Raw genomic sequence first — 26,794 nt, 5'->3', positions numbered from 1 at the left:
CCCATAGAAATGAGGGTGGGAGTCTCGTCCAACCCCCTGCTCAAAGCAGGATCGTTCCCAGCTAGATGCTCCCAGGCAAAGCTGGGGCCTTGCAAACCTCCGCCTGTTGAATCCGATTTACGCGGGGGGGTGTTAAAATGCACTTGCTTTCCTGTCGTGAAGTCGACGCACCGTAATCCGTAACCGATACACGCAAGCACACAGGCATGTGTGCGCTGCGTGTCCCAGGAAGCCTTGGAGTTGGCAACCCTACCCCAGAGGTGCCCTCGCTATGAGCATGCTAGGCCAGGGGGATCTGCAGGGTGACACCGCAACTGGACAGAGGAGAAGCTTGGCCTAGTTTGGAGGAGTTTAGGGGCTGCTCCTCCCAACACCTTCTCCTCCCCCCAGCTTCCCTCACCCTCCTCTAGAAGTACTCCCCAAGGGACAGGTTGGATGTCCAGCACAGGAGCAACTTGGGCACTGCGCTGTAGCATGATTGCGTTGTGCGCGTGCGGTGCTGCATCGTGATATGCTCCAGCGGTCTGCAAGGAGAATTATTCTGAGGTCACGGGCCCAGAGCAATGCTGCCAGCTCCTCCGCTGCATTGTGTTTCTCCAGTCCCAAGCACTACTCTCCCTCCTTGGCTTTGAGCTGGAGTCTGAGCACCGCCTCTCAGAATAGGACTAGGGCAAATCAGGCTTTGCAGGCCTGGTCCTGCAACCCCATGAGTCAGCAAGAAGTCAAGCTGGGTAGTCACCCCCTTGCCCAAAAACTCTGTCTGATGCAGTCAGCTGCTTCCAGGGGAACATCGCTCTATGCAAATAGTTTTCCTTAGAAGTCTGTGAACATCTCTTCCTCAGTGAAAGCTTTGTAACCCACTTTCAGGGTTGCATCATTTACCAGCCTATCACCTCCTGTCCCCCTGTGACAGTCAGGACTTACTGTTACACCTGTCGGAGAATAAGACTGGAAAGAATCACACCATATAGGCTTACAAACAGTTTGTGAATTTGTACGTGCTCAGTGGCTTCCACCCACACCCACAATGTGCAGCACAGCAGGATGGGGCGCAGACTGCAGAACCAGAAAAAAGTCACGTGTGGAGATGTACTGCCACAGAAATCAGTAACAGGCAGTCACCATACCATGCCAGAGGCTCCTCTAAGTATTTTGGCCTTTAGGCCTCTTTAAAGCCTTGTCTGCTTCTGAGGATGCTGTGTTTCCTCTTAGTCCTCCTCCCTTTCCCTCTGTGCTGAACTCTTCCGAGTGTGACACAGTACTTGAATGCAAAAGGGAAGCCTTCTGGTGAAGTCATCCCCTCCCTTTCTAATATGCTCCCCCCTAACAATCACTGTCCACCTGTAAGTTGTTCTATTTTTTTTTTTTTAATAAGTCACACCCAAAATCATTGTTCTGCGGTGCTTTTACAACCTCAAAGGGCTGAGATGATGAACTTGCGAAACTTAGTTATTTGAGGAACTGGTGAAACTTTGCCAGCCAAGACAGCTCAGGACTTTAATTAAAGATCAAATGAGGCTCCAGTGGTTGAGGCTTTTAAATTGGTGGTTGAGGACAAGGGAGGGCTTATTACAAGCAGCACCTAAACACAGGTTTCACAGCTTCAGCTTGGTTTTCAGAGGTGCAGAGGTTTCTAAGTAACCCCTGAGGCCAAGGGGAACATGCATGCTCAGTATTTAGCAGGTCCCATCTATTGCTAGTCCTGCATCGCTCTACATGGTCTGGCTTGACTCCAAGGCACCGTGTGCTCTTCTTTCCTGTCTAAACAAGGAAGACCCCTGCAGGGCAACTTACCTGAGGCTGAAGAAGCTGCTGCTTAGATTTCCTCTGGTCAACTGACCTAGAACCCTTCCTCATTCCAGAATGACTATCTTGGCCCTTAAAGGGCCATCATAGACACCCTGCCTTGAGTGCCATTTACCCAATAATCACACCCCCCAGCCAGTGCTTCAAAGGGATGCAAGAGCTGACCCTGAAATGAAACACCCTGTATAAAGCTTTTACAAGACCTGCAGGGCCCACGTGCTGCTGGTGTTTGAAAATCGGAATTGAACCAGTTGGTTTTTAAAATGCCAAGCAACCAGGTTTTCCACCTATTGCCATTTTGCTAATCTGTCATGATACTGGTAAGGATTGGATTAAACTGTGCTGGAACTGGGTGGTGCAGCCACCAGTCTTCATTCACAGAGTTGCGAGAAACAGTGGATCTCCTATGTGGAGCCAGATAACTGAAACGAGAGCTCTCTCCAATCGAACACAGGCATCTGCTATCGTCCAAGTCAGAGAAATGTGCAAGGCATCTCTGGGCAGAGGGTTTTTACTAGCTAACATTTCTTTAAAATGGGGGGTGGAGGGGAAGAAGACAGAAAAGAAGCTCCCACCCTAATAGCTTGTTCTGATTGTACTGGGAACAAAGTCCTGAGAAGAAGGGACTTGGAATTGCAACCTCTCGCTGTCAGGCTGCTGTTGTTTTCAGGGAAACAGGTTCTAGCACGCTTTCTCTGAACAAGCAGGGCTGCATCAAAGAAACACCCAGTTCCATCACCAGCTTATTCTCTCACCTGCAGCCACCTGTAGGATCCTAAACTTTGGGTAACCCAGGTCAAAAAAAGAATATCATCAAAATAAGGAGAGAGATTGTGGTTTGAAATGCACAAGAGCACTTGAACATAGTCCACCATCACATCTGGGTTATGGAAACAATTCTACTTCTAACCTGCTAACAGTTCTAACATTTGGAAGCACTTTCTCAGGCAATCTAGACAGACTTCTTCAAACTGGCATTGCTTCACAAAGCATTTCTACCGTGATGACTGCATTCAACTACGTGTTCACCGTTGCACCCATCCAGACTTTTAGGGTCTATTCCTGGCACTAATTCTATGCCAGGTGAGTTTCCTAAAGGTCAGTCCATGGAGTACATGTCTGCAGAGTAGTTTACAGGATCTGTGTTAGGTTGCAAGTCCCTCAAGGCAAGAACTTCTCACACAGGTGACAATTCATCTGTTATTTGACTCACTTTCCAAGCGGCAAAATAAATAGGATACGGTTTGTGCCATCCAAGGATCTCAAAGGATTGTATAGAGGGGGACAGCAATCAGTCTCTTGTTGTTGATGGAGAAATGGAGGCAGAGCAATTAGAAACAAAGCAGATGAGCAGCCACTGATTTTGAGCACCTCCATTTTTGGGTGGCCAGCTTAAGAAAACCCGAGCCAATTTTCAGAGCTGCTGTGTGTCTTGCAATTAAATAAATGGGAGCTATCCTACACTCCCGATGGTGGGTACAAAAAACAAACAAGCAAACAAAAAAAACCCAGCGTCTAAACAAGCATTTGGAGCAGGACTACTAGAGAGTTGAGCAAAAGACCGAAAAATTTAAAAAAATATAGGATGCAAAAGAAAGATCTCCTTATGGCTAGAGACAAGCTGTGGATGGTGAAGGTGAAGATGAAGAAAAGAATACATCCATGGGCTGTGTATGTAGGAGCCAGATGGATTTTTCCTCCTGGCAAAAAATGCAGGGAAGTCTATACCCAGATGCATTTGATTGTTAATCACTGCCCCGCTGAGCCCTGCCATTGTGCCACGTTGTGGCATAGTCTCTAGCTCAGGGAAATAATCTTATGAAATCTGGAACTCTTTCCAGCATTTGCAAAATCTAGCTGTGAGCGGAGATGAACAGTAGATGGCACACTGTGGTACCTGATTAAAACACGGCTCCTTCTAGACACAAGAATTGAGTTACGGTCACAATAAGCTGATAGTCCGTTAGTGAAGTGTTCCTAATGATGACCTCATTATTACTTCTGCAGTAACAGCTAAGGACCCACGTCAGGGATGAGGGTTTTACTGCATCAGACAATGGACTGAAAGCACAGATACTCTGCTGAAGAGAGCTCATACATTCCACTACAGTCCTGGTGCTGACTTTTTTATTGAGAAGTAACTCCCACTCTCAGTGGATCTGTCTTGATGTTTCCCAAGTTTGAGGTCTCATTCAAAGTCCAACTAGAAGTTTGCATTTTGTCTCTCTCTCGGATGCTTGCCTTTATGGATAGTAATTTATCCCTGGTCTGTGCATTCTGCGTTTAGCTTCTAATGATCCAGAGGCTTGTTCGTAAAAAATGGACCCAGATGAGCACCCTGCTCACCTCCAATCCTCTTTCCCCCTTCTCCTCCCTCCCACACACATTCAGTTCCTCAGCTCTGAGCAGCCAGTAGCTTCCCAGCTAGAAACTACATTTGTCACCTTCTTCATTTCTCTGAGCATTTAGGGTTGTCTGCCAAATCCAAGTTAAGGCTGACAGGCTATTTTCCATGGACTGCTGCTTCCCAAACTTGGCGACTGGCTTTTCCCTTCCCACTGGTGGGAATCACTGCCCTGCTACAAAGGGAGTTCTGGAGGAAGCACAGGCAGTATCTGACTGGGGACAAGGGCAAAGACCCAAGTTCTGCCCTAAGCCAAATGCATCCTTATCTGTCTGGGAGCTCAGTGACAGTTTCTCACTATTTTGCTTGGATGAGGACAAAATGTTGCAAAAGAAAAGTGACTGAGGAGGTTGGGAGAGATGTGGTTCATGCAAGGGTCTGCATATCTCACATGGGACATCATCTTCCCATCCTTTGTCTCCACGTACACCCCATCTGCCATCCAGAGAAACCCGGAACACAGCAGATTCCCTGTCTACTCTCCAATATGCTAATAGTCTATTAGACTAACAGATATTAGTCTATATTTTGGCCGGCAGCATCTAAGAGTTAATCTCTCCTGCCTCTTCCCCTCAACCACGTTGATTGCTTCCAATTACCATACAGATTGAATAAGCCGGGCCTGTGATTTCACAAGAGCCTCTGTCAGGCTCTTTCAAGAGGCCAGAGACACTCTGCCAGTTCCTTGATTCCTCCGGAGGCTTTGCTTTCCTTAGAGGCGAGCCCCTGCCTGCACCTGCCCTGCCTGATGAGACTCCTGCATCTAATGACTCCAATTTGGAAACCAGCTTGGGAGCAGTGATGATCTAAATAGGCTGATTTCTGACCAGCCCCAGAAGCCGGATCAGAAAAAGCATGTCAGCCATGTCCTCCCCAGTTTCTGCCTTGTTCCCATCCCTTCCAAGGCTGCGTTCTGCTTCCTTTCTCACTACTCCCATTCATGATTAGGATGATACATCTTTCCCTGCAGCCCCAGAATCCCTGACCACACTCCCATAGCCCTAGTGGGAAAGCATGGCAGTAGACTCTGCTTCTGTGTCTATCCACTCACCCCAGCGGATTTCAAATCTCCTGCAACAGCAGTCTCTAACTATCTCTTTCTGCCCAACAGCCAGGCAACATGCTAATTTTATCAGTGATTCACAGAGCAATGCATGGTTAATCCTAGAGAGCTGTAGGCTGGGAAGGGGCTGCTTTCCCTTCCTGGTAGCCTGTGGCTGGGCAGTGGTTTTAGTTAATGAATGATTCCTGGGCTAGGTTTGGGTGCGTAAAAACACTGTGCCTGTCCAAGACAACCACCTGTTTGGGATTATCATGGAGGCTTGACCCTGGACTTTGGGTTCAGTACCACAAGTCTCCCCCACTTGAGCTAAAAACCCTGATGGCAGTGATGGCCAGTTTAAACTGCTCCTCTGTGGCTGCAGAGCCATCACCTACCTTTATCCTGCCTTCAGAAAGAAAGTTGCCATTTCGGCTCATTCAGCTCTTTGTCAGCTTGGACAGCCAGGAGGTACGCTCTCACCTCCTGAAGGCTGGGGTCAGGACCAGCTCCCTCACCCTGTAGCCCTCGTTTCCCCAATTGGCTTGGAAGACAGGCAATGCAAAAGAGACTTTCCTATGGCATTTACTTCAGGGAACAGAGATGAATCATGAGCCTTTGTGTGTGATAGACTTCGGAGCAGCTCCTCCCGAGCAGCAGCAGTTTTGGGCACTCTCCTGTGTATCCCGGTAACCAAGCCCATCATGCTAAATGTCACCCAGGCATTTGCTATTCATCACCGCAGTGTGAGCTTCGGGCAGAATAAATAGAAAAAATACATAAGCCCAGCTGGGGAACAGAGAACGGGAGGACGAAGTGCCAGAGGTTCTGAGACCAGCATCTTTTGGCAGCAGGCAGGGGCTGGAGAATGTGTTTGCACGTGTGGAAAAAAGGAACTGGGGGTAGGGATCCAGAAGCCGTCCCTTCCTAGGGAAGAGTCCCAGGGATTTAAGAACAACAAATAGCCCTCCATCCTTGAAGGGGGAGAGGTATAGAGACAGCCCCCTCCTGCTGTCAGCTGATATTTGAGTATGCCTCCATCACTCCAGTGGTAGGCTAGTGACTTCACCTCCTAGTTCCTTCTGGACAAGCTTTCCCAGCTGAGCATCATTCACTTCCCAGCCAGGAGACAGGTGGGAGATGAGGCCCAGCCACCACATATAGTTTTCCAATGAGCTTCTCCTCTCTGCTGTTCTCAGGGCTACTAGTCGCCCTTCAGTTCCTCTCAAGAACGGCCCCCAATTTCCATTTAAATTAAGGTTTTAATACTGCTTCCCAATGAGCCACCTGGCTGTGCTGAGCCTCAGAAAATGGGTTTAACCTCTTGAATAGTGCCTGAAGGGAGCCAGGGAGAACTCTCTGCTTTCAAGGGGCTCTCTTCACATAGCAAACATTCAGGGGACTAAACAAGATAATCTGAGTGATGCCAGAAAGTGTGGCACAACTGCTATAAGCGGTGGCACAGTCAAGCTCAGAGCATTAGGAATCGCAGAACAAGGTCTGAAATCGGCATCCAATGCCCTTTGGAGAGAGAAGTCTGCTTTTAATTCCGTCTTAATTGTGGCTGAGTGGGTCTGTGCCCTTCCCTGCCACATATACACACTTTCTGGGGATACTACTCTAGGTTATTTAATTGTCTGGCCTCTGAAAAGGAAAATTTGAAACTAGTGTAAGACCATCAGGTTCTCTCTTACTCTCATAAAAGAATTACTGCATTTCGCTTCCTTACCATATTTTCTCTAGGCATGAGTTGAGCTTTAATGGTCCCAAACGTTTGGGGCTTTCTCCAAAGATATCATTCCAATCTAAGAGAGAGCACATCCAGCATTTCCCATGTTAGCTAGCTCCAAGTTTCTTTTGCTTCATTTCGTCCCATTGTTCTTAGTTTTCTCTCTGAACACTTTCCCTCTGCACCCAACAATTATAGCCCTAGATCCTTATACTACAGAGAGACTGATGCTTTTCAAAGATTTAATCTTCACAGCCTTTCTGCAGGGTAACTCAATCTTGCTACCCTCAATTTGTGATTGGGAACACAGCGCAGAGAGGTAAAGGGACTTACAGAGGGTCTTGCAGCAAGTCAGTGTCAGGGATAGGAACAGAACCGAACTTTGGAGTCTTGACTCCCTGATCCTTTTGCTTTAACAAGTAGCCCCCGCATATCCAAGAGCAAATAACAGACCTCAGGACACTTCACTTTCTTCTTGTAATCCAACCTCACAGCCTGTTCTCAGTTTGTTAAACCACACAGCATGAAGCACAGCTGTTAGGACAGACAGAAAGAACTCTTTCCTTGCTGTGAGACGGCATTTCTGTCTCAGGGTCCCATCGCAGTTTACAAATGGGACTCGCATGACTCACCACTCAGTAGTGCATCCTAGCACATCACAAGTGTTTAGGGTGGAAACCATGGGGAATCTGTGTCCCAGTGAAACTGCAGGGGAAAACTGAGAGGCAGAAGGCACCGTACAACTTGGCTGAAATCATCCAAGAGCATCAGACTGAAACCACAAATGAGAAAGACTTGGCTTACCACTTTGTCTTCGAGAGGTGTCCTCCGAAGACCCAAAAGGCTGAGATGGGCAGTGAACAAGGACAGAGCCAAATGGGAATAGGTTTGGCTCAGACACTTTGCTTCATAAGAGCCAGGAGCCCAACACCATTAAGGTGAAACAACACAGAGGAAAGGCATACTGGTCAAACTGCTGGGAATTGTGGCTCGTGGGAGTCAATGTACCGGACCCTGGAAGGAGACTTGAATGCTTTCCTTGCAACATCTCCTTGCACTGTTGTGAGGTTCCCCAGGTATACTGAGGGTGGCCTCAGCAGAGGATTAGAAGTGTTGCCTCAATCCTGCATCCTGGTATCACATTCTTCTGTGCTTCTGCCTGTGTACCCCACCCATTCCCATCATTATTTGCAGCAAAACCCAAAGAAAACCACCCTGCATAGAGAGGAATGAGGTGTATTTTTGCCAGACTAAGAAAAACCTTAGCAAAACACAGAAATACATGTGGTTTTGAAGTTGCTGTCCATATCCCAGCCAGGGCATCGGGAGCCCCTCTTGCACAAAGAGGCCAGTGTCCCAGAGACCGTGAGTTCAGTTTATAGTCATTCTCTTGACTATTCTACTGCAAAAACAAGGAAGGGATCAATCACTGGTGCATGTTGCCAGGCCACAAAACAAGCATTGCGATACAAGCTGGAGGAATGAACAGACACTGGAGGAAAGAACCAGCCTCCGGGAATGGAAGAAGGGACCTTTGCCACTGCCACCTCATCCCAACATGCACACAAGGGCTCAAGTAAAACACACACGGGCTAGTTGACAGGGGTATAGGTTGTGGCTGTGTTTCGGGTATAAATACCCGAAAGCTTGCTAAGAAGAATTTTTCCAACTATTTGAGTTGCTCTAATAATAGATATCAAATTTACCCAAAGAACCTTGAAGGGCTATTTGAAACACCCTCTGTTTCAAAGCAGACAAAGATTCTTTTTATCCCCCAGCTGTGCTCATTCACTCCTGTCTGGTCAGCTCCAGGTCAAAGGGCCAAGTTCTCTTTTGTCTGGTATGTTGCAGGTTTAACCAACCATTGTCAGAGGTAATGGTGCTATCTGCTAAGCACCCTTTGCAAAACATTTCATGCATGCTCATAATTATGCCTCACAACACTGCTGTGAGGTAGGTATTATTAGACTCATTACAGACAGAGAAACCAAGAGGGAGAAGCTAAATGATCTGCCTAGGTCAGCAGTAAAACCACAATTCTGGCCCCTGTCCCACCCCCTCTAACACTCCCCTGGAGTCCAGACTCCCATGGGCCATTAGGAAGTTCATTTTGAGAGGACCTTCCTTATTATTTATCACACATAACCCACTAAATACCCCAAGGACTCAACCAGGCTAGGACTCACTTTGGTCTGGGTCTTGTGCAAGGATGTAAGTGAATCACATATACTTTCTCCAAGAGGATACAGCCTTGAAAGCCTAACTCCTGCTCTAACCACTCTCCCACCACCACCCCTCCGCTATTCTGAGCTGGTTATGAGCAACAGTCAGTCCTATCCATGCTTCCACAGAGAAATTGTAAGAACGACCCCAGGAGCACAGTGTGCTGTGCTCCTCTCCCACGCCCACTGTGCTGTGACTTGACTGTAATTGGGCTGTATTTAATAATTACTGTTACACTATAATTATCACCTTCTGATTTTTCTCTTTGTTAAGGTTTATTGGGGAGAAAGACGACAAGGCGTTTTGGCAGTGCCAAGGAGCTGCAGATGCCTTGGATTCAGGGTGGCATGGACATGCAATGTTTTCTGCTGCAAATGTTTAAACAAGTACCTGTCAAAACACACTGCTAAAATAACCCATGTCACCTTTTTGCAGTGAAAGGCAAGGAGCTGCTCCCGTGGCAGTTCCACCCTGACGCTGGAGCTACTAGACTCAAGTTTGAATATGCAAAGAAGATGCTAATTAAAAAGTACAGGTGAGTGAGAAAAGAGAGAATCTTTAAAAACAATTGTTATTGAAATGAGGCAGCAGCTGAGACAGTGTGGAGAGTACTCAGGGAGGAAGGAGGTTTGGAGAGACCATGGGTGAAAGGGGAGGAGAAAAAACTAAGAAAGGGAACAAGACACAGTAGTATGACTGAGAATAGGGGTGAGCAATAAAGCCACCACGTTCAGCCTCTTCCCCCTAAAATTGCGGCCTAGTTCTCTACTGTACTCGCAGAATATGAATGTGAATCAGAGGCCACCTGAAGCTTTCATTGAGTGCCAGCCTGGGCTGGGTTTGAACCCCCAACATTAGAGGGGAAAGCACCATACCCTGCTTCAGATCCCCTGAGCTTTCTGATCCCCTGGAAAGTCATGTTGGTTATGCCAGAAAGACAGGAAAGGTGACCCCATGCAACCCCCATGCCCCATAACCGCTCTGTGCGTTGTCACATTCTCAGAAACTGATTGATTGCAGCAGGGTATTGTCTGCTATGTCTGCCCTCCCCATGCTCCCTGCCCCCAGTCCCTTTTCAACCCATGACACTGGGGGTGAATGGCGTGATCTTTTCCAGTGATACAGCCACCTCACACTCCACGTGGACCACAGCAGGTAAGACAGGACCGGGATGGTTGTTGTGCGAAGTCTGGGAAATTTGAGACACCTTGTCGAAAGTCACCTCATGGTCTTCTGCCTGCATGGCGGCATGGGGGAGGATGTGCGGGTAGCTGAGGGTCACCACCTCTTTCTGGTAGGTGGTGTCATGGTGGTAGGAAACCAGCTCATTGCTGAAGTTCACTGTCTCCACTGCATTGCTGGGGCAGAGGCGATTGCAGCCTAGGATGGTGGCAAAGGCTTTCCTGAAGTCAGCATTGAAAGCATAGATGATGGGGTTGAGGGAGGAGTTGGCCCAGCCAAACCAGATGAAGATGTTGAAGACTGTCTCAGTAACACAAGGCAGCTCACCAGGTTCATGCCGACTGAAGTCGCAGAAAGGCACCATGCAGTTGAGCACAAAGAAGGGCAGCCAGCAGAAGACAAAGACACCCATAATGATGGAGAGGGTCTTGAGGACTTTGGTCTCCTTTCTGAAAGAGTTCTTCAAGGAGGCCTCATGCGAACAGTCACTGCTGTGGCAATTTTGGGCATGCTCCACTGCCCTTTCTAGGGAGGAGATGCGGCGAATCTGGTGCTGGGCGATGCGGAAGATCCGTGTATACGTCACAATCATGATGGCAACCGGGATGTAGAAGCTGATGAGGGAGGAAGAGATGGCATAGGTCCGGCTGAGGCTGGAGTCACAGTTCTCCTCCTGGCTGATGTTGAAGCTCAACTCTTGGGGTGGAAGGAGCTCGCTGGCTTTGTGCCACTGCAGCTGCACAGGGATGAAGGAGATCAAGATGGAGAGCAGCCATGCCACCCCGATCATGACAAAAGCCACGCGCCGAGTCATCTTCCTTTCATAGCGGAAGGGACTGGAGATGGCCCAGTAGCGGTCCACACTGATGACGCACAGGTTGAGGATGGAAGCAGTGGAGCACATAATGTCGAAGGCCACCCAGATGTCACAGAAGCCCCCAAAGGGCCAAAAGCCAGCCACCTCGGTAACTGCCTTCCAGGGCATCACTAGCACAGCCACAAAGAGGTCGGAGACAGCCAACGAGATGACAAAGAAGTTGGTGACCTTGGAACGTAGGTGTCTGAACTTGACCACAGCCGCGCACACCAGGGTGTTGCCCAAGAGGGTGGACAGGATAAGGAGGAAGAGGAGGACACCTGTCACCACCCGAAGGGACAGCTCTGAGTTGGCTTCCTCCCCCCAGCTCTCCCTGCTGAGGGTGTCATTGATCGTTGCCAGCCCGTCTGCCTCTCTGGAGAAGTAAAGCCCATCCATGAGTTCCCTTTGTGTCCTTGCTGTCCTCAGGGATCTCACCAGCACTAAGTCCCCATCAGCACAAAGCTATGTCTTTGTCACTCCTCTGCTAGCATCCCAGTGTCGCAGTTAGCGATTCTCCCAGCTCTCAAACTCCCGCAGCTCCGCCAGATCTCCCGGTCCCAGGAAGTGCTCCAACCTTTTGCTTCTTTCCAAAGCTCCTGCAGACAGCCTGGCATTCTCCCCAGCTCTCAGCCACCTTTCTCCAAAGCGCGCGCACACACTTTTCTTTCTTTTACAGCTTGCTGCTCACAAAGAGCCCGTGCTCACCTCCTGCACTTGTGCAGGGTGGGTGGGCTCTGCTTCCAGCTTCCCTCCCCTCTCCTCGTTCAGCAGCTCATCAGCTCTTGCTGATCTATTTGCTGGCTGTACAATCCCAGTCGGTCCCTTTTGTACTGGCCAGGCTGGGACTTGCTGCCAGATGTGAGGAGGAACTGGGCTTGCTCTCTGCTGTTGCTGATGGATGCTCTCTGCTTCTCACCTCACGCACCAGACTGTTTTGCTGTCTCTGCTCTTTCCTCTCTTGCTAACTTCCACTGGATTTCCCTCAGGTGAGATCTCTTCTCATCTCACACCAGGTCCCTATTTGCCAGTTCTTGCCCAGTTTGTTTTTAGATGGGGCTGGAGGATCTTCCACCAAAACTGGGGAAGGTATAGGCTGCAGAGAAGGTCAGGAAACAGACAAGAGGTTCTGGGGCTGAGATGATGAGCAATCAGACAGGTCTTGTATCAAACATAGCAGCAGTCAGGGTGGGAAACCAGGTCATGTTAATGCTCATAGTGGCAGACAGCATGAGCAGATTATAGCAGCGGTGGATACGGCACTGGAGAACCAGGTTTTTTTCCCCACTCTGCCACTGCCTAACTGCATGGTTTTAGGCAGGACATTTTCCCCTCTGTACCTCATTTCCTTGTCATCCCAACGTAGATATACTAGATAATGGTGTTTACTTTCTATTGTAAGAGATATTAAGTCTGTAGATGAACCACTGTATAAAAGACCTCCAGGTATTAGAGTCTAATCTGCTTGTGGTCCTTTTCCTCCTAACGGCACCTATCAGAGTGAGCAGTTATGCAATGTTCTCTTTTAAGATTTGAAGGGAGTAGCTCTTACCTAAGAGAACCCCAAATGTTGAATGCAGCTTGAGCGAGTAGTTTGATAGCGGGACTAAGTTTGTTCACTTTTAACAGAAAAAACCAAGCAAGTTTCTCAGTGAACTCCAGGTGTGAATGCATTCCTTTTTTTAAAGCATGGTGAAGGGGTGTCTCAAGCCCTCTGCAGTCCGCTCTGGCGGAGTGATGGACTGAAAACAAAAACTCTTCCTACATTAGTATGCAATCCAAGTGCCTTTAGAGCACAGTCCCTTTTCCAGGCTGATAGGGACCTCTAGGACAGGGCTGACTAGCCAGGAGTCACAGCAAGGAAGTCTGTTCCCTGAGCCTCCAAATCAGGGGTAGGCAACCCCCCAGCATGCGTGCCAGAATGTGGCAAGTGAAGGCATTTTGCTTGGTGCACATGCCTCCAAGCAGATGGCAGGGAAGTGGCTAAGGCTGCACTGGCACAACAAGGATTGGCCCCCCTGCTGCTCCCCTACCACCCGCCCTGGCGTTCCAACATCTTCCAAGTCAAGGTTGTGGGTGTTTTTGGTACTCTGCCCAAAAACAGTGCTGATGCCTACCGCGAATCATTCAGCAGTGACTTACCATTTCCTGTCCCCTTTATGGAGTGCATCTGGGGAAAGCTAGAGTGGTCTCACCTTATCATCTCATCTATAGCATGGCAGGGGAAGTGGCTAAACTGCCTTGCTCTATATTTACATCTCATCTCTTAAGGGAGAAGAGTTTCCCATCACCACCAGGGCTAGAAGTGCAGAATAGTGTTAATAGTGGAACTGCCTCCCATTGACTCCCACTGTGACCCCAACAAGCCACAGTCTCAAGCTACTTTCCTCACATCCTCCTTTGCGTTAGGCAAGCTATGCTGCTGTATTAGGAACCAGGACTCACTTACTCTCAGTTGCAGCTACATGTTAAAAATTAACAGGCCATATCCACCAACACTGAAACTTCATTGACTTAAGTAGTTACAGCAGGGATCCCTTTGCCCAGGAGGCTGGAGATTTCAGTGCACAAGGTGAGAGAGAGAGAGAGAACAGGGCCAAAAAAATCATTACTCCATTAAAACAAAGCGCCACCCCCCGCCCCAGCACCTACATCCCTTCACAAGCCTTTTGCATCTGGTTCCCAAGCCAGCTCACTATCTGCACAGAATCACATCTGCTGCTAGTTACTAGAGAGATGACCTAACAACAGCAGTTCCCTCCTACCCCCAATTAGCTCCTGTGGGATTTCAGGCTACATTTCCTGAGAATCCAGCTCTTAAGAAAGTGCTTGGCATTTAACTCCATAGACAGTTGGAGAAATCCCACTCTGGCAAATGCACTGAGAAACAAGCAGCAAAAAAATCCTTCCAAGGTTAATGCCCCAAGAAACAAGTCCAACCTCAGCCTTAAGCTTGTTAATTAGCCAGGGTTTGCTGTTAAAATTTTGCAGTGACTTTAATCTCTGCCTGTTTGATACACCATTTCTGAGAGGAAGCAGCTGCCAGTCTTTTATGGGGAAGAAGAAAAGAAAAACCCACAACTCTACCCAGCTTTTGTTTAATTAGCTGTAGCCCATAGCCCAGGCACTCTGTGATCTCACATTTAATACAAAATGTTTCAGGACTATTCAGTTTTCATATCTTTGAGGTGAAATATAGTTGATATACTCCTCTCCTCCCTTCCCATTCAAGGCAGTGATTGTGTTTTTACCAAGAAGAGGATACTGTTGTTTTGTGACATGACTTCTTTTGCAGCAATGTGCACGTTAAAGGAACTAGCTAAATATTTTGCAGTAACAGCTTGCCAGGGCTTCATTTAATTGTCTCATTAACTCCATCACTTTGTAGCAAGCTCCTGCCAAGTATTTACTCCAAGGAGGAAGACCCAGGGACTGAAGGCTGGTTTGCTCTGTGAAACTGTTATTATTACTTAAGTTACATAAATAGACTAAGTCATTTCAGCAAAGGCAGGAGGACAAATGTTAAGCACAGAGGCACCAGGCACTCCTGGCTAGGACACATCTGCAATGAGAAAACCATATCCAAGCAGCCAGCTGTATGGCTTTTGTTGCACAGATTTGGTGCGTTATACATAGATGCAGCCCATCCGAGAAAGGGCCTTGGCAAACTGCAGCCTTGTGGCATGCACCACCGGTGTTATTGTGATAGGGCATTCACCACTGCTCCCTCGGCACCATCTAGATTGCCAAGGTTTTTTAACAAATAAGGCACCCAGGAAAATATGGCAGTCTCAGCATAGAGTTCTGTCTGGGAACTGAATCTCACCCTGCCGTCAGCCACGATACTCACAGTACAGCTGGAGCCCACAAGGTAACCCAGCCAAGTTCTTGCATAGGAAGCATTTGAGTAAAAGCTAGAGCAGGCCATGTAGATGATTTATTAGTTGAGAGCACTCTTCCATTTTGCAGTCATCTGGCTCCCATGCATTGCCATGGTACTAGGGAAACAGCCTTTCCACCAAGATGCAAGACCAAGGATCTGCATTGCAGAGTCACCTTAAGTCACTATGCGTTTCATGAGAGAAGCGGCTGACCTTTCAATAGAGAATCAAATGGGTACTGTGTTTATATTTTGCAAAGCACTTCTGTGGGAAGATTTCATTTTGATGGCAACTCATTAGCACTTGATGTTCTTGTATTTTCTCTCTCATATTTCAGCAATATGCCATCTATGTATATTACCCTTCCACCATTTTCCTCTTTTTCTTTCATAGTTACATCTTGATGTTTACTTTCCATTGAGCCTGCTTGATTACATTCCCACTTGGAGTCAAAGCACAAAAATTACAATCCACTTCAAGTAAGACAGCAGCTGCCTGGGTTTTAACTCTTATGTGCCACTGCCAGTCCTCCTAAAACAACTGTTGTTGCAAGAAATTTATATGTATGTGCAGTAGAAGCACCCCATTTGTGGGTGTGTGCATGCCTGCACCCCCCCCCCCACACATTTTTTCTTGCTTTCTCATCACTTTGCACATTGCCTCTCACAGAGAGAAATGGAACAAGTGGAATTGTACATCAGCATGATGCCCAGAAGCAACGGTCACTTGTCAGGCCACCTCTTCTAAGCAACAGGTTGTAGAGACAATGCAGAGCACAGCTGCTTTTCTGAGAAGCAGCCAGGCTTCAGGTAAACAGAGCTGGCTGGTGCATTGATTATTCATGGCTTGGTTTTTAAGATCAAAGCTGAAGGACCTGCCTATTTGTATTTAATAGACTTTTCCAGAAACAGCAGCACAGCTGGAGCTACATTAATACCAAGATGATCAATGGAAAAAAAGATAATATGCAAGAGAAAAAGCACATTATACTCTTGATTTTTTCCTCCCTTTATTACATGGCAGGTAGTAAAGACCAGCAATCTTTTTTCCCCTTTTGTACAGAAAGGAAAGGAACACACTGACTGTATTTACTGTGATTCTGCTTTTAGCTCACATGAACTGCTTACCTGCTGCACCTTGCCCCTCTGTCTGAGGAGCTTGCACTCAGGAACAGAAGTGGTGTTGGTGAGGGGATCTGGTAGAGGAGCTGGCTGTGTTCAGATGCAGCACATTGAAGTTACCTCCCTGGCAGTTCTCTCTCTCTCATCTCCAGAAGTTGGGCTAGGTCTAGAGCTCCTTTTTCCCTGCTTTGATTATTATTCCATGACTCATTACTGCTAGTTCAAGCAACCTGTCCTTTGTGTGCCCTGGGAAGTGGGCAGCTACTGGTAGCAGAGGCAGGCATGAAACTAGTACAACAAATAATACATTCTACCTCAAAGGAAGGACAGAAGCAGGACACCAATTACAAACAAACACCTACTCAGCAAAACCCCACAGACTTCCCCAGGCTCACATGTGCTTGGTACCAACCCCACTATGGCTCTCCCATCAGGAGCCAGGATACACAGAGCACAGGTGGAAACATCTGCCTCTCCCAAAAGAGGTCACCCAGTCCCACTGGAAGCAACTGAAGCATGATTAGCCAGGTTTACCTTCTTCTGTGTACATGATAAGCATAGTAAAAGTGACCTGCAAATGGGGACAAAAAGATTGCACTTTGTTCTGATGAATAAAGGCTCTGCTTGGGTTGTGTACATTAAAAATGCAGTTCTCCTCTAGCTCAGCTTGTAGTGTTATGCCTCAAGACTGAAAACTGAAGGGGAGGAGTTGCATTGTGTGAAGGATTCAAGAGCCCCCATACACTTTGGAGAAGACTACTATACCCCCCAAATTCTCCCTGGTAGTGCAAAAAAAAAGAACCTCTCATTTAATCCCCCTCTGACTTCCAAAAATCTCCTGCAAAAAACAGGGAAGGTAAAACTTGAACTACCTGCTGTTTTCACAGGTTAAAAAAAAAAAAACAAAACCCAAAAACACAAACTAAGCAGTTTATTTTTTTTAAATCAGCTTTGCAGGCCCATCCCATCACAGCATAAAAAGCAACACCTTCATTTTTAAGCCCTTTGCAGGTCTCTTTTTAAGGCCTTGTTATTACAGAAAGAGGAGCAAGTGTCATTTTGTGCTGGCAACTGCTGCCCCCTTGTGGCAACAAGAACAAAGTTTCCTACAGTTAAAGAGTCACATGTGTAGTTGTCCACAACCGTGCAAATACAAACAGGAAAAGATAGGTAGCACTATCGACAGGTGTGCAAGCTTATTGCAGACACTTGACTGTTAAGGACAGTATATATGTAATGTGCCAAATGTTTTACACAACCACACAACTAGCCAGACGTTGAGCAACTGTGATACTGCTGCTTTTCAGGTTCTCCTCAACATCAGCTGCAACAAAATCAAGCAGTTATGAAGAAGAGCTCTCATCTTCATTGGACATAACAGCGAGGGCTGTAATCCCAGTAGGGAAGACAGCTCACCAGGAAAATAATGAACACCGAAGGCGACTTGGGATAACCAGTCAAACTGGGACCAATGTAGATATTGGCACTAAGATGACAGCAATACCAGCTGGTATCAGTTCCAGAGAGGGTGGATTGTCATGGCAGTAGATCATGTCACTTAGCAAGTGATATCCAGTAAAAAGAGAAGGGTGTTAGCCCACCGTCCAAAGTTACTCTTTAAAATTATGGTCACTATTTAAGCAAACTTAAGACTATTCTCAAATCACAGCAGCAGGGTGCTGTTGTATCTTCAGAGATCCAGTGCCACCACTCTTTTGGGCTCAGAGGAAGTACAGACAGTCTTTTGTGCCAAACCTACAAAGGAAGATGAAAAAAGACAAGTGAATGCTTAGCAGCAGGATGGGTTAGAGACCAGCTAAACCTGAAGACGAGAAAAAATGATGTACTTCTACAGGCCTGAGGAACTGTCTCAGTTTCAAAAGTGTTAAACAGAAGGCCTAAGTGATATTTCTAAACATGTAACCTTCATGTTTCAGTCCAGAAAAGGTAATTACTAACTATACAAACACAAAGAATGTTCTATGGGCAGGCCATTCTATAATCTGTCTTCAACAAAAGAATATCTGAAGCACCTGAAATTTACTCCTACTTGAGACAAAAGGGACTAGGCATCTGATCCAGTACAGTTTTTTTATAGGTTATTAACTTCAAGGCCTGCTGAGCCTGTGCCTACAAGACAGGAGGCAGGAAGCAATGAAGGCCCTTGAAGAACTGATCTGGGATGTAGCTTATTCAAGAACTTGGCCGAGAAGTCAGTGTTTTAGGTACTGAGTCATCAAGGCCCTCTCGAGAGTTATTGGTTACATAAAAACCACCGAATACACACCAGGTAACCTCACGCAGTTTTCTGGGTGCTTTAGTTTTAAAAGGAATTATGCACAACACACCTTGCTGCAGCATACTTTCCTATCCCACAGTATGAAGGCTGAAGAGAGGAGGACGTCCCCTTGCTCTATGACATTTCCATATTGTCAGCCATAAATTCAGCAATCGCTGTCCACAGACTAGGTACAAGTGACCTCATGAGACTAAGCTCCCCTCTCCACCCTACACTGCTCACTCTGCTGTGCCTCAACTTTTAAGCCTCACCTATACAGATAAGAAACATGAGGAAGTCTCCTGGATCCAAAGCACATTTGTCTTCTATGCCCAGACTGCCAGAGGTCACCAATTTCCAATGCAGTAATGCTAGACACTCTACCATACAGGTTGTGAATACAGACCCTTGGTTGTGCCCATTCCCAACAGCAGACACATGAGTAAGGCTGTTTGCTGGCATCTACGCATACCTCTGTCTGACAAGGAAAGTTTCTCCAACTCAGCTTCAAGCTCTGCATCAGAAACGGTGGGAAGCAGCGGCTTCCGGGGCACAGGAGGCAGATCCAGAGTCTCTTTAGTCGAGTCCACAAGAAGACTATCTAGCTCCTTCTCAAGTTCCTCAGTGTCAACTTCTGCTGGTCAAAGAAAACAAACTGTCAATCCCTTGGGGTGGTAGAACTCTACATCTTCAAGCACCTGGAGGTACAGCCAGACTTCAGGCTAAGGAAGAGTCACTGCAGAAGCCTGTATGTTTGGGAAGGTGGAGGTGCCAAGGGGATGGGGAAAGTGTTCCAGAAAAGATAGATAAATGACACAGCAAGGTGCTATGAAACCAACAGGAAGAAAGGGGCCTCCCCAATTAGAACTAATGATACCATCCTAAAAAGTGTTCACAACCCAACTTCTGAGGGCCACTGGCACTTTCATACGTGCACATGTTTAGGGGAGTCCATGTTCCATTTGCAAGTGGCTCAGCAGATCAGTAGAAGTTAGCAGAGACATACAGAACTACCCTGTTAAATCTTTCTCCCTCTATAACAAATGACCAGTTCCTTCCTCCAAACTGCTGAGAACAACCACCTGCTCTCTGAGGAAGGAGAGCCAGCTGCACCGTCATTTGTGGGTGGTGGTAAGCAAAAGGATGAGAAGCCTGTGTAAGGCGTGTACTCACCCAGACCATTGATCCCCACCCCTGCCAAAGTCTGGGCAACTTCATCCTGGGTATCACAAAGCTGCAAAGAGAAGGAACAGTGTGCAGCCTTGAAATACAATGCTCAAAGCTGATCTTGATGAAGTTAAATAGAAGACTACAAAGGAACTTTATAGATAGCATCTATCAGCACTGAAAGACCTAAAGGGCTAATGTCACAAATAAGTTGCAAAACATTAACAAGCTGAGCGATTAATGTGAGGATTGATTTCATAGAAGATCAAGGATGCAACTGATGGGCAGAATGAATACAATAAGTTCTTTTTTTTCCTTTTGCAAATTATACTAATTTTATATTACAATTACAGCAAATGTATTAAGGCCTAAGCTTCTTACAAACCATCCAAATAAAAATTAGCTAAAATATAAATACTAATCACTACGTGTTTGCTCCCAACATTTTAAAAGACTGGTGCAAATCACAGTTTTAGAATCTGGGACAAGAATTTGTGGAAGTAAAAATATAGCCTGACATGAATGGCTGTTCCTGCAGGAGCAGAGGGACTATTTTCTTGATTTCAGTTCACTCAACTAGGTCAGTTTAGTTGCATTTTTCAGAAATAAGAGATGGATAAGGAGATTGTCAAAACAGGGAAGGATGTTTTTCCTCTTCCAATCCATAAATAAATAAGCTGAGAGTCCCATTTGATTTAAAATGTGAACATAGGTGCCAAAAAGAAATCCTGAAGTTTAGCCTAAAAAAATCCCTTACACCTTATTTTTATGTATCTAGTACATTTAAGATGATTTAAATAAAGTAAGTTTTTGTTAGAATGCAATGAAATGCACAAGTTTCCATCCCAGTCTTGACAGGAGTCATGAATTAGTAGGTGGTATTCTCCATAACGTGAAGATATGCCAAATTTAGGCAAAAACTCTCTCTATAAATGTGCTTTAATGGCTACCAATCGGTAAGACAGAGCTTTTCTTTAAGGAAGTAAACACAAATGTAAAGATTACAACCAAGGTTTCCTGATTAAAATCAAGAGTAAAATGGTGATTTATCTCACTTTCATTAAAAAAAAAAATTGAGCCACCCTAGAAACAGGAGGCACATACAGACATAATTGTCAGGAGCCTCAGGCAAAGATTTGGAAAACATGTCTAACATAGGCACCAGCATTTTCTCACTCAGTCACAAGCTACTATTCAAGCATCTCATTCCAGTTACTTTACCTCCTGAATCTGATCCACCAGGTTCTCTGCCTTTTCCACAGTGACATCCTTCATGGACAGTTTTAGAGCTCCTACTCCAGCCTGGTAGGCATTAAACACCTAAATGGGGGGTGGAGGGAGAGAAAAGATATTTCACTTTAATGGGGACACATCTCTTGAGCCAAGAAAGGACTACTGGCTGCTCTACCATAACACACTGTGTACATTACCATCTGATCCGTCTGTGAAGCATATATACGATCCAGTATACCCTGCACTGTATCCAGCTTGGAATGGAGCTCTTCAATCCGTCTCTCTGTCCTTCGCTTTGATTTTAAACATCTAAGTGCCTAGAAGAAAAAGATGCAGAAACAGATCAGAAACCAGGCAGCATTCAAATAAGTCCCTTCTTTAAACAACTATCCCAAGCACAACAAGGAAGACAGCACAGTTGGCTTTAGGAGAGACATCACTCTTGTACGTCTCACTCGCAGGGAGTATACTCACAAAGAGGGCATCTCATATGAATTGAGCCTCTCTGCCTCAGGAAATCTTGTATATCACAGAATGGCTTGAATGCAACACAACTTTGGAAGCTGCTCACATCACAGTTCCAAGACCACATCTCCCAAACAGCAGCAGTTGAGCAGCACCACTTACCAGCTGTTTTTTCCCAGCTCTACAAGCACTTCGGGCCTCCTCTTTACACCTGGAAGTCCAGAAAAGGAGAAATTAAATCAAATCACATGCAGAAGAAGGTTCACAAAACAGCCAGCTTTCCTTCCATCCTTCTTCTTCTGCCCTGAAGATTCCTGTTCCACCAACTGCCACAGGCTGAGACCCAATGCACCCTATAAACAGTGTAAGCACTATCTAAGATACCTTGTACGAAATGACAAAAAGCTGGGGTGCATCCAAGGACAGAACAATGCACATGGCTGAATAGAGGGACAGAGGGTAAAAACAAGGAACTCTGATAGGCAAATCAGAGAAATCCCTTGACTTTAGACAGTAGCATGAACAAGGTGATCTAGGACATAACACATGAGCAAGAAGTTGTAGTTCGCAAGCAGCTTTTCCTTAGAGCTGAGTAATACACTCATTACCTCTCGGCTTCCTGAGAGAGGGACTCCACCTTCCGTGACAGCAGCTGCTCACTCTGCATCAGCTGATACACCCCGATGTCCACGTCATTAACTGGGGACACTTTGGTGTGAAGACCCCGGGCAAATTTTACAATCTAGAAAGAGGAAAAAGCTGTTGAGTTGCCATCCTGCTGAAGTTGTGATCCACCAAGCAGGAATCTGTAATGTGACAGCTACATTGAGGAGATGGATTTTATCTTTACACGGCCTTTTTACAAGAGTCCTGTAGCCATTTTTCCAGCTTGGAGCACCACAATACTGAAAGAGACACTGATGACCTCAAGTCTAAAAAAGGACTAAGGCCAGCTGTGCTACAATCCTGTACAAGATCACAAACCAAACAGGATTCAACTGTATCTGTATGCAGCTGGGCTGCTTCTAAGGAAGCAAAAAGCTGCAGGAGTCGCATTTGCAATTTCAGAAATGCTCTTCTCATTCAGCACCAATTGCTTTGGGTTTGCACGACTTTTTGAACTGCGAAGTTGCCAAACACTATTCAGACAATGACCCTGGCTGGTATTTAAAGAGCACTGGGCTAACAGAAATGCCACTGTTTAGATCAGAAGTGAAACTTAGGTTGTAATCACTTTGTCAGAGTTGCAGTAGCAATCCCAAAGTTGTGGCCTTATTCCTATTTGCGAGTTGGATTCAGCCTCTCCAAATCCCTCCTGCATTTTCAACTGGATATGAAGTTCTCCCGATTCCTCTCCTAAACTGCTGTGCAATGTTGCTCCGAGTAGCTGAACTGTCCCCATGTCTACAGATTGCCTGCCAGGTTATGCAGTATAGAATCTTTGGGGGTGAATAGCACCACATTAACCACAAAGTTATTGACTGCTGAGAGGAATTAAGACCCTTCACTTCCTGAACACTCTGGAGCTTTATCCCTGCACCAAGAGGTTAGACGCTGTTATAGGGGAACCTAGCCAATTCCACAAGGTACAGGCACTGGAAGATGTTGACATTTAGCCATCAAAATAAGTACCCTGAAAGCCAAACAGGAAGCATGACAGGGATGGGATCACACCCCAAAACTGTCACTTTTACTCTGTACCTTCTCTCCATTCTGTTCCAAGACTGTGACCTTCTTTTCCTTCTGGAGCTGGAGCAGCAACAAATAGAACGTCCTCTCGTCCGGACACATGTTGGCACAGAGCAAGCGCAATTCTGAGAGGGCAACAACCGGGTGAGAAGAAAGTGTCGAGTTCTGATACAGGCGATACATTTCCTCTGCCTTCTCCTGAAGGAAAGCAATAAAACCAACTGTCAGTTTACCCAGGGATCTCCTTCCTAGCCCTGCAATAAGTGACACATCCTTCCTTAAGTGTGGGCCAAGAAAAACTGCATATGCCAGCAAATAATCATAGGCAGACAAGGTTCCTTGGGTGAATTTGATATCTTTTATTAGACCAACCCAAATAGTTGGAGACTAGTTATTAAGCAAGCTTTCGGGTTCAAAAACCCTTCGTCAGGCTCAGGAAGTTTCAGCAGTTGGTGTGTGCTCTTCCTGGATGGAATGAAAAGACTTATCCATCCAGGAAGAGCACACACCAACTGCTGAAACTTCCTGAGCCTGACGAAGGGTTTTTGAACCCGAAAGCTTGCTTAATAACTAGTCTCCAACTATTTGGGTTGGTCTAATAAATCAAATTCACCCAAGGAACCTTGTCTGCCTATGTCCTTAGACCAACACGGCTACAACCTAAACCCCGGCAAATAATCTTAACATTAGTGTGTGAACCAGATATACATATGAGGAATATTTCACATGCCAAATAACATAAAGCTCCTTTATTGCAACCTACAGCATTGGATGGTCCTGGGAGCACAGAAATAGCAGCCAGATGCTGTAGAGGTGTATTGCCCAGAGAGACGAGCCACTTCACCTCTCACACCCCTTACACTTAAGGAGGAGGAAGGAATTTTGCTCTTGTCAGATCTCATATCAACTGGTATGCAATGTCTCTCCTGGTCTGTATCAAACTATTCCTGTCTTCCACATGCACAAGCACCTCTTTACAGACGTTTCTAAGTTTCTTGGTATCATAGCTCTGGTTTAAAACGTTGAGGTGGCGGCAATTTTTGTTGTTTAGAAACTAGGAATCTTTTTATGGTGCATATAAAAAGGTTCCTAGTTTCTGCGTATATTGCACAGTAATGTTTCTGAAAATATTAGTGTTTGGAGACAGACCAGGAAGGTTCGTAGAGTTTTGAGGAGGTAAATGTTTATGCCGCTTGAAAAATAACTTTGTTAATGGAAGTTTGAAGAGGTAAACATTTATACCACTAATTGCATACAGAATGACTCTTTCCCCTCAGTTTCTGAGGAACCAGGGTTGCAGGTTTCCTGTTTCCTTTACCAAATCATGTGAGTGAACCACTCTGCTGAGCTTTCTATGCTCCTGTAAGTGTTTTCGACTTGGCCACAACTCAAACACCTTTTTTTAAAGCTGCAAAACAAATGGATCAATTGTGTTGTCACGGGATGAGGAGGAAGTTTCTTGTTTAAAATGAAAGGGCACAAACGTGAAATCCAATCACCTCAGAAGGTAGAAACAGTACTATATATTCCAGCTACCCCCAACATTATCAGTGTTTATGGTTTTATACCTACTGTTTAAGCGACCTCTTTTTGAAGTCTGCCCCCAGCCCAAAAGAACCATAAAAATTGTACTTAACTTTTAGGTTGGGTCAATCTTAGCAAAACTACGAAGTCAGAAATCCTCTTTCAACTCAAACTGTTTCATTAGCTTAAGAATGTATGAACATATACTGCATCCACTGGACTTTTTATCCCCCTTCCTTAGGTTTCAAAGTATAATTCAAGCATTCAAAGTATAACTGAAGGTGTCACATTAAACTTCAATCCTTCACTAATAACGGGTGAAAATTCAGCTCAACTCCCACTCCCTTCACAAACCTTCTTGTCCTATTATCAGGGCAAACTCACTTGAAGTAGCTCCACAAAAATCAGGATCTCCTCTTCCTCCGGCACTTTGCTGTCACCTAGCACACTTGACAGGGTCCACTTCAGAGGCTTCAAAATGAAGACTCCCACACCCCAGGAGATCCAGCTGCTGTCTACACTGGCTATGAAGTCCGACTCCCTCTGCAGTTTGCCACGTCTACAAAGACAGACAGCGCACACGTTACTGAACTGAACGCAGCTAGCCCATGCTCCGGGCAGGCATCAGGTCACACAAGTCTGTGGAGAAGCATCTTGGGAAGCCCTGCACACTTTGCTCACAGTTCGGCACCACTTCCCCAGGACTGCCTCGCTCTGACTGGGGCACCCACGTGAATCTACTTCCTACATATCAATTTGCGTACGCAAGGACTTCCTTTAACCACAAATTATCATGCTGATCTTCTGAGATGACAGGAATTCCCCCATCTTCCTCTCTTTTGCGATGCAACAGAAACGACACAAATAAAAACAGAGGTTAGCTGCCTGCAGCTTTTGTAGCTGGCAAGTGGGCACAGAGGCCTGTCAGATGCACAAAGGAAGCAAAATGGAGAAGCTAAAAAAATCACTGTTTTCCTTCAGCTTGTCCCAACAGTCGCCACTGTGATTTATTTTAACACTAGCGGGCGCAGCCCCCTGGGGTGCCTCGAGATCCTTTCGAGGGTGCCATGCCGTGTTAAACTGGATCATAAACAATACACAGACTGAACAATATAAACGTGTCAAACAACACAACTGGCACGATTTTGGTTAGGGACCCACAGCGGCGTTACAGACACCCACCCCTGCTGTGGCCGCCACAGCACAACTCTGCTGTTTCCCCTGGTTTCAACACAACACGGAGCGCGACAGCTGCACCTTCCCAAGGTCGCCTGGAGGGATCCCCCTTTCCCCTGCACCCAGGGCGTCGTGGGCACCGTTGGGAGCCCCCCGCGAGCCACGCAGGCGCCCCCGGCCCCGGCCCCGGCCCGCGGTACCTGAGCAGGTCGCGCAGCACGGTGGCCAGGCCGAGCGGGACGCTGCCGCGGCGCTCGAAGGCGAGGCGCAGCTCGCGCAGGCAGGTGCGCACGGAGCCCCGGCGGCGGCCGCGCGCCAGCACCAGCCCGGCCCAGGCGCTCATCTTGCTGTCCCACTCCGTGCTGTTCACCTCGCGGCTCTGCTTGAAGGCGGAAAACAGGAAGGCCACACGCTCCTCGTCCGCCTCCCATTCGGCCGGCAGCTCCCCCGGCTCCGGCCCCGCCGCCGCCGCCTCCTCCCCAGGGCCGGGGCCGGGGCCCGGGCCTGGCCCCGCCGCGCTGCCCGCCGCGCTCATCGGCCCGCCGGCCGGGTCCGCACCGCGCATGCGCCAGCCCGACCGAGCCTGCGCGGAGTCCGTGTGACGTCACCGCCGGCGAGCGTGACCTCACTGCCGTGACATCACCGCTGCCCGCATGCCGGCTTCGAGTCGTAACCTCCCGCCGAGGTGCTGGGGCTTAAAGCGCACTTGATGGGAGTGGGAGGCTCTTCCGTACGGCTGAGGGCAGGCAGGCTGCCCGCCAAAAGCCTCTGGAAATGTCTGAAGCCCCAGATGGGGGTGGAGGGTGTTTGTTGTTTTTAGTCCACTTACGGTTCTGGACTGACTCGTGGATTTGGACTTGATTTGGCTGGGGACACGAAACATTTATTTAAAAATAATTCATGTCAGGCCTAGAAAGCTTGGATTCGGAGGCCGTGCCCCGCGCCCCTGTCCCCCAAGGACATGCCCTGTCTCCTTGTGAGTCTGGCTAAACCTGTCCGGGACACCTGGTGGCAATGAATT

General features: G+C 47.0%; 2 protein-coding genes across 3 annotated transcripts; both read right to left on the bottom strand.

Moving 5' to 3' along the window:
• Positions 1-8,268: 8,268 nt before the first annotated feature.
• Positions 8,269-13,907, bottom strand: LOC102559848 (D(1) dopamine receptor). Its single transcript, XM_019482465.2, has one exon. The coding sequence runs from the start codon at positions 11,636-11,638 to the stop codon at positions 10,277-10,279; it is 1,362 nt and encodes a 453-aa protein (XP_019338010.1). The 5' UTR covers positions 11,639-13,907; the 3' UTR covers positions 8,269-10,276.
• Positions 13,908-17,157: 3,250 nt separating this feature from the next.
• CHMP7 (charged multivesicular body protein 7) lies at positions 17,158-26,353 on the bottom strand. 2 transcript variants are annotated; one of them, XM_059730725.1, is made up of 10 exons: positions 25,974-26,353; positions 24,982-25,156; positions 23,086-23,271; positions 21,993-22,126; positions 21,547-21,595; positions 21,117-21,236; positions 20,908-21,006; positions 19,693-19,753; positions 18,992-19,156; positions 17,158-17,996 (listed from the first exon to the last, which is right to left on the bottom strand). In XM_059730725.1, the coding sequence occupies exons 1-10, from the start codon at positions 26,336-26,338 to the stop codon at positions 17,932-17,934; spliced, it is 1,419 nt and encodes a 472-aa protein (XP_059586708.1). In that variant the 5' UTR covers positions 26,339-26,353; the 3' UTR covers positions 17,158-17,931. The 2 variants fall into 2 exon arrangements, with proteins under 2 accessions (XP_059586708.1, XP_006263970.2); XM_006263908.4 differs by having other exon boundaries at positions 18,992-19,153.
• Between the last annotated feature and the right edge of the window lie 441 nt (positions 26,354-26,794).

The sequence above is a fragment of the Alligator mississippiensis genome, chromosome 7, assembly GCF_030867095.1.
Source record: "Alligator mississippiensis isolate rAllMis1 chromosome 7, rAllMis1, whole genome shotgun sequence".
NCBI classification, from domain to species: domain Eukaryota; kingdom Metazoa; phylum Chordata; order Crocodylia; family Alligatoridae; genus Alligator; species Alligator mississippiensis.
Note: the sequence above shows the minus strand (reverse complement) of the source record. Positions and strands in the feature narration are given on the sequence as shown.

Excerpts from the sequence above, each read along its gene's own strand:
- CHMP7 (XM_059730725.1), bottom strand. The coding sequence starts at position 26,338 with ATGCGCGGTGCGGACCCGGCCGGCGGGCCGATGAGCGCGGCGGGCAGC. Across the intron at positions 21,007-21,116 it reads CTTCACAGACGGATCAGATG|GTGTTTAATGCCTACCAGGC; the intron begins GTAATGTACACA and ends CCCCCCATTTAG. Across the intron at positions 19,157-19,692 it reads GGTGGGGATCAATGGTCTGG|CAGAAGTTGACACTGAGGAA; the intron begins GTGAGTACACGC and ends TTCTTTGACCAG.
- LOC102559848 (XM_019482465.2), bottom strand. The coding sequence starts at position 11,638 with ATGGATGGGCTTTACTTCTCCAGAGAGGCAGACGGGCTGGCAACGATC.